Genomic DNA, 11,162 nt, shown 5'->3' on the forward strand with positions numbered 1-11,162 from the left:
GTTTCATAGTTCAAAATTTCAAATCCTCCACTACCAATAGGTTAGACTACTTGTATGAAATCTCTCATGTACCTAAAGATGGTAAAATTCTTATTACTGATTTCCCTATTGTAAATCCAGACAAGAATTTGTGAAAATATTTATTTCCGCGACCCAGATTTTTGTAGACAGCAATGGCCACATGAAGACCATTGGGAGATGCCCAATCCACTAATTGGACATGATGACCTTTACCATTATAATCATGATCCGGATGCGGACATTGATGAACAATGGTTCCAAGGAAGAGACGGGTGAGATGACTAGATATTTAAAATAAAAAAAAAAAGTGTGTCAGAAACAACTTTAAGCATAGCCACTATTGTGGACTTTTCAAGCATAGCCACTATGGTGGACTTTTCATTCACCAGCTCCTACTTTTCCTGCAATATGTTTGTTGACCGTAACTATTATCTGGTCTTAAACTAGAAGGAATATTTATGACAGACCCAAAGGTAGAAGAAGATGATGATGTCTTTCACCCTGAACAACCACCACCACCACCAATATTTCCTCCACCACCTTTTATTCCTGATCACCAAACAAGATTAACCTACTCATCTACCACAAATTCAAAGCTTGTAACTATATTGATTTGGGCTATCCGCAGCCCACCCATTGGAATATCTTTAGTCTATATTAAAAAGTGTGAATAAAGGGCTTTTGGGGATAATTTTTTTATTGAGCCATAACTACGGTTTGGGTTTGGGCTTTGAACACATGTGGGGCTTATCTGGTCACTGAATAGTGAATACTTATAGATGCAAAATGGTGAAAGACAAAGGCAAGAAGAACGGAGATAGAGAAAGAGAAGAGAGATTTTACACACACAAAAAAAAAAAAAGTCTTATAAGAGAGGTCTACTCAAACAAGCAGAGACATAGCTAGGCTTAACTCGACAAGAAGAGATCTTTATTCTTGCTCTCATGGCTAACAACTGTAATCTCCCCTTGAAGAATCATCAAGGTTCGTTTCCTGATATCTTCTTCCATCCCTATTTGACATTTCCCTAATTCTTACAACAAAAGTCTCTCTCTCTCTCTCTCTCAGCTGTCAGAGTATATTCATTATTATTATTATTATTATTATTATTATTATTATTGGTATTGGTATTGTTATTGTTATTGTCTAGCTTATTTGCTTATGAGTAGTGGAATTTGATTATTGTTTTTAATGTGAAATGTAGATGTTATTATGCTTATATCCATAATAGAAACATACTAGCTAAACTATCCAAAATAGCTATACATTGAAGTTTAAATGTCCCTATATGATAATTTGACTTCTTTTCTTGAATCTCTTTTTTTTTTTTTACTACTCTTTTCTTGAATCTTGATGTGAGACAACCTTCAATATGGTATGTGACTTATAGTAGTAGGTTTAATGACCTCTATAGATTGAACATAGAAACATAAACATAACAGATAGACAAAAGTTTAGGAATTTATCAATGGCTTGTTCCTTCATGGAAGAACTATTATTTATTTTGTAATGGGCTCTGTGTTGTAGGGATTTATCAATGAGTTGCTATAATTCTAAGCAACTGGTCACATCCTGTGTGGCATCCTCAATGGAAGAACTATTAGTTATTTTCCTCCCTCTTTTGACAATAATTATTGGATGGTGGTAGTATTGTATTCAATAATTTACTCTATTTATTATGTTCCTTTCATTGCTATATGTGTGGCAGGATTGCTTGTAAGTTTTTTGGTACCACTTATGTTCACAATCGCATACAGATTACGTTCCTGTCTTCTTCCTAAAGGATATCTGTAATATAGAATTGCTTATTCATCAAAATTCACATACTTATTTGAAATGCTTACAAATGCAAGATTCATCATAGGTTAAATCAGTGGATGGATGCTTAGATTGCTTGGATGGCACATCATTAATTACATTATGTTTGGATTGTCTAAATCTACTTAAACTAATGGTAGAAATAAGGAATCAATCTACAATATATTGAAGAGCATTGTCTAGCAATGAATACATGTAGGTCATTTATTATCTCTATCTCTTGAAGTTGATGAAAATGACATAATTTTTAAAGTAGGAGCGAAACTAGATCCTTCAACTTGGTATTGAATACTACATTAGCATAGTGATGTGAATAAAGTGGTGAAATATGTTTTTTGTTAAGTGAGTATAAACTAAAAATGAATTATTGGTGTCTCTGCCCAAACTATTTGTATTACATATATTTTCTATTACAGTTACATTTAAGTTCAAGCATGTGTAAAGTCATGGTAGTAAAAAGTGATGGTCCTATATATCTTGATTGGTAAATTACAATTAGTTTTGAGAATATGTGAAGGCATAATGCATTAGATATATACATATATTAAAAAAGATGAAAAGAAAATGATTATATGGTCACTGATGTGGCTCAATAGAAACATAGCAATACTTTAGCTTTTAGATATTATATAAAAGTGCAAGTATAGTTTGAAGAATTGAACCCCAAAACTAAACCTTTCAAGAGGTCAATTCTTTTGGCAAAAGACATCCTAGAACTCTCTCTCTCTCTCTCTCTCTCTCTCTCTCTCTGAGTAATTACTTGAAGGAAAAGAATAGATGAGGTCCTCAAACATAAGAGAAAGTATCTCTCATATGTGAGTCTCATATAATTGTAAGTTCTACACATTCTGAAACGAAAAATATACATATCCAATGCATAAGTGAATTATTATTAAACATGAGCTTCAAAGCCACCACAAAAGGAAGGTACACTATAATTAATACTAGCAGAAATTAAACCATGATACGATCAATTCTCAATTACATTTGTATATGACATGGACTATAAATTCAATGCAAAATTTCAACGAATCAATTATATATGAGCTGTAAATTCTTTAGCAGCCTAGCAAGTTTAATAGTTGCAAGCAATCTAGAGCAAAGTCAAAATGGAACAATTGAATGTTATGGGTCCGTGCCAAGGACAGGATGGCTGATCAGGGGGAAAAAAATGCTTGGCTCAAAAAGGCTATTTATTGTAAACATGTCATGCATATTATCATCATAGTGAAACGTTTCATACCATGTACACACTTTTAACCTAGGATGCATGGACATGGGTACAGGTACGGATATGATTATGATATGGTGACACGAGCAAGTTTTGAAAAATTATAATATGATGCGACAAATTAGACCCGTTACAACACGGATACGATACGGATACAATACAAGTACAACACCCCAAATGAATTGTCTATACATCCTAGCTCTTAACGCTAGATATTCACGTATAATATAAAAAGGGTAGATATGATGTGAAAAAATATGAACACAGTTAACTAGATGTGAAATAATCATGGCCGTCTCAAAAAATGCATGACATTGATATTACAGCAGATGGAATTAGGCAGTCATAGTGCAGAAAGTTGAAGCATCAAGCATATATATGTGTGTGTGTGAAATAACAAAGGATGCATATGATATGAGATTGGTGCGGTAGTCACTCACTGCGGTTGTCATCTCCAAAAAAATATAGAGAGAGAGAGAGAGAGAAAGAAAGAAAGAAGGAAAAGCAGGTGATAGAGAGGACTACATCGTCGTGTAGCCTCTTTTCAACTTTTGACAAAATCAAGAAAACAAACAGAAGATTTTGCCTCCTACTGTACAAGTATCCTATGTTTTAATTTGCAGAGAGAGAGAGAGAGAGAGAGAAGAAAAAGGAGGATTATGAATTATGATCAATTTCCCTCGACTCATGTACAAGACATGCAACATGTCACGTGATTCGTTATCGTAGTATAGTGAAATCCAATCTTATTTAAGTATAACCAAGTCCACAATAACTTAAGGTACTACCTTCTAGCTTTCAAGAAATGATAACAAAACAATCTAAAAAATTGTCCGCTATCTATAATATATTACGTGGATTTACTTTCTTGTTACTGCACCAATGAAAACGTTATTCGGATCAATAAGGCTTTTACATACATAGTAATTCTCATGCTTATTTTGCATACATAGGATGTAACTCGACCAGTCACTTAAAAAAAAAAAAAAAATCTCAATTGAACCACGACAAAATTTCTGGACTTTTGGAAGCATTAACTTTGCTTATCATGGACAAATTAAACATTCGCAGGAGTAAGCATAGCAGTCTCAAATTAAAAACATAGTAGAATTAAGTATCATATCCATTCTCAACCAGCCTGGATAGAGAATGAATCTTAGTTGTCCTAAGAGCATCCCTAATTACAATCCAATCCATAGGGCTTATACATAATATTTAAGAGTATCAAGTTCCATCTCCAAGTAAGAGTTGGAGAGAGAGAGAGAGAGAGAGAGAGAGAGAGAGAGATATGATGATAATGATGCTGGTGGTGGCCGGTGGCGGTGAAAATGATGAGAGAGAGAGAGAGAGAGAGAGGGTGACAAGGTTGACCTAAGTCCTAACCATGGTTGGTGTGTCAGTGAAGAAGAACCCAAGGGAACCAAAATATCTCCCAGGGTTACATGCACATGCTTTGAGCTCCACATCCATTGATGGAGTACTCAAATTGATGATGAACTATATTAAAAGCTAAATGCAAGAGAAAAATATAAAAACACTATCCCTCCTAAATTTTAGTAAAGTGGGGCTAAACTCCCATGTTTAGCCACAATGAATTTACAAAGTAATAAACAAGAGTTAGTGATTGCCTCCCCTTACCCTAAGGGAAGATGGTTGGTTAAAAACATAATGTGAAAGTTGAAATGAAGTTGGTAAAAAGCATTGTTTTATAAAGACATGACTGGTCCTAGCTCTAAAATCCTAAGACTAGATGTTAACTACCAACAAAAAAGTTGGGGCACACCATTATGCCCCATGATGATTTTGCTAAAACTGCCTCTTCATCTAGAGGTGATTAGCTGAAGTTGGGAGGGATTAGCCATTCCAAAACTTGATTTTCAAAGTGAGGAGCTCGCTATTTCTGTTGTTGAATTTACAAATTTTTTTTTTCCGCAAACCATGTGCTTTTGTTTAGCCTTTCTTGGGCTAAAGTTAAAAAGTTGGTTGCTTTACTCGGCCTTTCAAGGGCCAAGGATTGAAAAACTATTTCCAACTTAGCTAATTCCAATAGCTTTAGTTGGTTTACTTACACATATGCTTCGGTTCTCTTCCAGGAACCCTTTCTTTCAAAAAGATGCAAAGGGGAAAAATGCATGACTCTCCAATTCTGGAGGTGATATTTAGCCCCTATGGGGGGCCATGTATGTGTGCAAAAGCCCAATTGACATGAATTGGGCTTGAGTTAGACACAGAGAGTGTGTGTGAGAGAGAGAGAGAGAGAGAACCATGGTTAGGCCAAAGGTTTTTGAGACTTCAAGAAACAGCTGAGAATTTTGATGTAGCTAGGTAGTTCGACATGAATGTCTAGCGATGAGGAATTGGTGCATGGAGAGCCATGGTCACGCCTGTGGCACAGCAAAACACACTGTCAAAGATATTAGTAACTCTTGAATTAAAATGACATACAAAATCAACCTTGAAATTAAGAACTGATTTATAAAATATTTATAATGCATGGTGGGGAATTATCTAGCTAACTTGGTTTTGCCATAAATAATATACAAACAAAGAGTATGTTTTACAAATTATTTTCTATTAACAATCAACTAATCAAGAGGTGACATTGGAGACATCATGCCTTGAAAACTAGTGGATCTACCATTGCAATAGTTTCCAATTCCCAGTGACAAACACATGCATTAACTAAAAAAGTAGTAGTTTTGAAAAGCCATTTTACACACAAATTTTATTCAAAAACATTATAATAGTCTAAAGTCCTGGACATATAATGGCATATTTAAAATTAAGGGTTATGTTAACGGGTACAGTAAGGTATCTGTTAATAACATATTTTGTTGCAGCTTTTCAGCTTTTTAGGCAATTTTTGACAATTTTTTTTAATTTCTTTTAACAATTTTATTCTTTCTTTTTTTAAATGAGATCCAAAAAGAGAAGGTTAACAAGCACTGGACAATGTTTGTTAACATTTTTCTAAAATTAATAGTAGAGTGATATTTATTTGTTTTATCATGTGTTGATGAATATAGGTACCACTTTTATTCCCCCTATGTATAATGCCTAGGTGCATAATTATATCATGCATTGGCTTGGATATATGTATTATATATTTTACAGTGCATGTGGGACATACGCATTGGGAGAGAGAGAAAGAAATAAAAACACCCAAAATAATGATGCATATTATATATATAGTTTGAAAAGAATGAATAAACAGGAGATCACGAGAAAAAAAGAAATTAAGGTATCTGTTTATGAAGTACAAACCTGATTGCAAGGCAGGTGTAGGTGCAAGAGACATAGATGCTCCATAATGCTGTGGGTACCCCCCAGTTGCTGAGTTGATGGCTGAATACTGAAACAGGTGGTGTGGGTAATTGACACCATAACCGGTCTGTCCAGAAGTATAGCCAGTGGCAGCTGCTCCACCGCTCCCTTCTCCGAACTGGAGATATGGGTAGAATGCTGCAGCTGCTGCCGCCGCACCAGTAATCATCCCCCCAGCTGGTCCCGTTCCATACATGGGATATTGGGCGGTTGTTCCACCATACACGCTATAGTAGCTCTGTATGTGCCACAACAACAACCATTAAAATATATGTAGTGTCAGGTCATTTAAAATTTTTAATAATGTGACGGTATATATAATTTTAGATTTGTATTCTAGAATATGTGAATTATAAAACAAATTCATTCATCATTTCAAAGTATACATATGAAAGTATTTACAAGGGTCATATGCATTTGGGTACATATAACCTATTCATGATGGAATGGTTTGATAATTTGCTTGTCAAATGAACTATGTATGGAATGGAAGTGGATCCGCAGATAACTAAAATTTCAAATGTGAATCTAGGGTTTATTTATTTATTTAATCGGTTTTCCTATTGATAGCATTATTAAAATATGGTGGCTACGTAGGGATTTGAGTAGAAAAAATCCAAATGTTTGCTTTGTTTTCTTGTGGGTCAAATCATAACATGGTATTGTGCGTGCAAAACATTCTGGTTCTCATTTCTCACTGCTCATGCTCAGTGAGTGAGTGTGGACTCTTAGAAGACCGTGAAAGTGTAACTGAGAGAGTGTCAGTGGACCACAGGAACAGGAAGAAGTCTGTTATTCAAATATTATTGGTGAAGACAGAAGACTGCTTTGACCTCTCAACTTCATTCTCTGTTTGTTAATTACCACTACGTGACATTCAGGACCAGGTGACCAGATTCATGTCCCCTAGTCCAACTAGCTAAGGGCTAAGCTAGTGCAGTGCAGCTTCAATAATTTTCTCACATCTTTTTCATTCTTCCTTGCTTATATGTGAGATCAATTATTATATATAAAAAAATTGGAAGAAAAAGTTAATCAAGTACAGTGCCATATTGTGGTTGGTGTTTGATTTGATAAGCCCAGTAATATTGAACACTACGAATTGAATTTAGAGATATAAATACAACAAGAAATCGATCGGTTGCAATAGTAATAGTTTAAATTAAATTAAAAATCTGTGGTTGCTACGGAGTGGTGGTTGGAAGATAAAAATCTTGGGTCAATTTTGGTGGTTGTTATATATTGAATGACTCCAAAGAAAAAATGACAAAAGATTTTGAAATAAATAAATAAATAAATAAAACTGTCTTTACCATCTTGGCCAGCTTGGTCGAAGGCAAAAATGTCCCCACTTACTGACTAGCTAGCTAGGCAGATATAGTTGATTGGATATTAAGGTCTCATAGAATAATTAAAATGCATCTTTTTATTTTGAGCCATCTTAGCCTTTTGAACAAAGACAATTTTCATATTTCATTGATTTGAAGGTTTAATTAAGTAACTCATGACATATATAACTGATTATACTTTTACAATAGGGTCACAGAAAATTTTCAGATTGAACTAAAACTATTTTTCTGAATAAAAGAAAAGAAAAGAAGTTTCGTTTCCATATGTAGCCCCTTTACATTGGATCCACATTTAGGTGGGAAAAAAAGTGTTTTGTACATTCGGATGTATGAAACAATGAGATATGATAATAATAATAATAATATAACGATTTGGCATATTAATTTTATTGATAAGGAGGAGATTCTTTTGCGGTGTGTAAAAATATGTAAAATCATTGGAAGTTAAAAGGTCATGGTCTACTAAAAAGTATGCTTCGAGACGCATCCTAAGAAGCAAGATAGATTCATATATAGTGTGAATAAAAAGCAAAAGAAAAAAAGGGTGAAATTTGTACAAACCGTAGGGTAAGTGTAGTCTGGCGAGTATGGAGAGTACCTGAAATAGTGATCATAGAAATGACAAAAGGGAAAAAGTTAGAATATAAATTTGAAGCTTGTGATATAAGTAAGGAACTCAAAATTCCAAACAAATCAGTTCAAAAACTTAATTATAAAAGAGAGAGAAATTAAAGCGCATGATAAGCATCAGGAAAAAGCGTGCTTGGTGGTGTGCATGCTTAAAATGATTTACATAACATTAATACTGCCTACACATACACCTGCATGTGTTCCCTTCTCTACGTGTGAGAGAGAGAGAGAGAGAGAAAGAGGGACCATTAACATGGGAAAAAAATGGATTCGTGGACACGTGGACGTAGAGAGAGAGAGAGAGAGAGAGAGAGAGAGATGAGCATGCTTGATATATAGTAAGCCTAGTTTAATGGGGGGTTGGAATGGATGGGTGTGCATTATAACTAAGTTGACAATGCACGTGCAGGTTATTCCCATGTATGATTGTATACACAAGCAAAGGTAGAGGGAAATCAAACAGGAATACAATAAAATAAGTAAGTATATATGTGTGTGTGTATATATATATATTCGTAAAACAAAAAAAATGAAAACATACCCATAAAGATTGTAGGGAATCCCTTGTTGGATAGCATAATGAGGGAAGGTTGCAGCTGAAGGAAAAGCTGTGCCCACTGCCCCGCCAAACCCTGTCTGAAATGACCCCATTACCCTAAAGTTCCTGCCTCCTCCTCCTCCACCTCCTCCTCCTCCTGCACTCCATTTCATTTTTAATCAATTCATCACGCACATTTACTTTTTTACTCCTTAAATCACCAATCATATTATATATACATATATATTCATCTCCTTATTAATTAAATACCTATATACATATATGCATGTTGGAGAACATGTATATGATCAGTTTGTACTTGAATATACGATATATATATATCATACATTTTAATGGAACATATATATTTATATGGTAAGAAGTAAATGTAGTTCTTGTACAAAGTGGCTGAGTTGTTTGCGTGTTGTGAATTCATACAATTGTTCTTCCACCTATTTTTCTTGAAATGTACTTTCTGGAATTATTACCTGAAAGGCAGAATAGAACTTTTCCATTTGGGAGAATATTCATGCTGCATTACCAAGTGTATATGTGTTTTTTCAAAATAGTATTTTTTTTTTTTTTTATAAATATTTTGCCCGATCAAGATTTTACATGACAGTATTTCATTTTCATAATACCAATAATTGGTAAAGAATATCCATAACAACTAAGCTTGTTCGCATTGTCAACGAATAATTGTGGATAATAGACTTCACATTAAGCATCTTTGTATAGTGACAAATAACATGGAAGATTTTATGGAACTTTTTTTCTCAGATCTGATGAATCATATCACATAACCTAAATATAATCCGTATAGTATGAAATAATAATATTAAAAAACGGAAAGAGAAGAAAAAGAAATAAAAAGTAGTATACCATTCTTTGGTGTTGAAGGTTTGGATCTTTGAACACCCAAAGAAGCAAGATTGCAATTAGCTCTCCTCCCATCTATCACTGGAGCAGCATCAACACAAGCTCTCATGGCAGCGTCGGGTTCTCGAAAAGTTACCTAAAATAGAAAAAAAAAGATTAATTTTCCATCACAATTATGAACATACAAGAATTATTAATATTTTTTCCTTTTTTGTTTTATAAATTCCATTTCTTTTGAGAAATTAACACTTCTAGATCTTTCATTTGGCTGGCGATCTAGTGAAAAAAAGGACAAAGTACAAAGATACTATATAAGATATTGAATAGTGAGATGAATTAGACAAAATCTATATGCAAGCAAAAATGTGAGAGAAAGTAAAAGAAGAAGCATACAAATCCGTAGCCTTTGGATCTTCCAGTGGCTTTGTCAGTGATGACAACAGCCTCCAAGATCTCACCAAACTGTTCGAAGTATTTCTTCATGGTCTCCTTCTGGGTTTCCCAAGCCAAGCCTCCAACAAACACCTTGGTATAAGTTGTGTCACCAAACTGCCCTGCCAAATTAGCTGGAGTCATCTTTAAAAATTTGGTCACTTTAATTCCTCGAAATTTTCTCTTACAGAATCTGCTCCACCGCCACCACCACCTCGATATCTCTCCAAGTAAAGTGGGCACAAGTAGTAGTACTACTAGTATTAGTAGTAGTAGTAGCTGTGTATGTGTGTGCTGTGTCAATAATGAAATAAGTCCTAGCTAGCACTATGGCACAAAGATGGATCTAGACTATTTTAGTTGTGGTACAAGATGAATATGAGGAAGACCCACTAAACCTAGATGGATCTTTTCAAAGATATTAGAGGTGGTGAATTTGGATTTGTTGGTGATGGAAGGAGCAGTGGTATTGATAATAAGAGAGAGAGACAGAGACAATTAGGTCAGAGAGAGAGGGGGAGAGAGAGAGAGATGAAAAAAAAAAGAGAAGTGAAATATTATTTAGGAGGGAAGAGAAAGCAAAAGTTGGAAAAAGAGGAAAGGGGCTCTCATAATACGGACATGAATTATATACAACAGCAGCCCCCACCTCGTTACATTATTTTTCCGAAATTCACTTTCTCACGCGCCTATTACAATGTGTGCTCACTACGTGAATATCATTACCTCATAATATTCCATTCCACGCGCAATCATGTGCGTGGGTGTGGGTTTTTCTACTATTATTATGTCCCTCATTATCCCTCATCGCTGTACTTTTGGTTTTATTTAATTAAGGCAAGTGTCACAATGACTAATTAGTCCTTAATGTTTTCCCATTATCACCAATATTACCATTGCTTGGGACGTGTAACGTAGTGGCAGAAACGGAACGGGGAAT

General features: G+C 34.6%; 1 protein-coding gene across 2 annotated transcripts; it reads right to left on the reverse strand.

The window, feature by feature from the left end:
• Window positions 1–4,083: 4,083 nt before the first annotated feature.
• On the reverse strand, window positions 4,084–10,825 carry LOC142618797 (uncharacterized). Of its 2 annotated transcripts, none has more exons than XM_075791820.1 (6): window positions 10,184–10,825; window positions 9,794–9,926; window positions 8,915–9,068; window positions 8,305–8,341; window positions 6,335–6,632; window positions 4,084–5,474 (listed from the first exon to the last, which is right to left on the reverse strand). In XM_075791820.1, the coding sequence occupies exons 1-6, from the start codon at window positions 10,364–10,366 to the stop codon at window positions 5,449–5,451; spliced, it is 831 nt and encodes a 276-aa protein (XP_075647935.1). In that variant the 5' UTR covers window positions 10,367–10,825; the 3' UTR covers window positions 4,084–5,448. The 2 variants fall into 2 exon arrangements, with proteins under 2 accessions (XP_075647935.1, XP_075647934.1); XM_075791819.1 differs by having other exon boundaries at window positions 4,084–5,454; window positions 10,184–10,815.
• Between the last annotated feature and the right edge of the window lie 337 nt (window positions 10,826–11,162).

This window comes from Castanea sativa, chromosome 12, assembly GCF_040712315.1.
Source record: "Castanea sativa cultivar Marrone di Chiusa Pesio chromosome 12, ASM4071231v1".
Classification (NCBI taxonomy): domain Eukaryota; kingdom Viridiplantae; phylum Streptophyta; class Magnoliopsida; order Fagales; family Fagaceae; genus Castanea; species Castanea sativa.

Excerpts from the sequence above, each read along its gene's own strand:
- LOC142618797 (XM_075791819.1), bottom strand. The coding sequence starts at position 10,366 with ATGACTCCAGCTAATTTGGCAGGGCAGTTTGGTGACACAACTTATACC. Across the intron at positions 9,927-10,183 it reads GATCCAAAGGCTACGGATTT|GTAACTTTTCGAGAACCCGA; the intron begins GTATGCTTCTTC and ends TTTCTATTTTAG. Across the intron at positions 8,342-8,914 it reads ATTCCCTACAATCTTTATGG|GTACTCTCCATACTCGCCAG; the intron begins GTATGTTTTCAT and ends TCACTATTTCAG.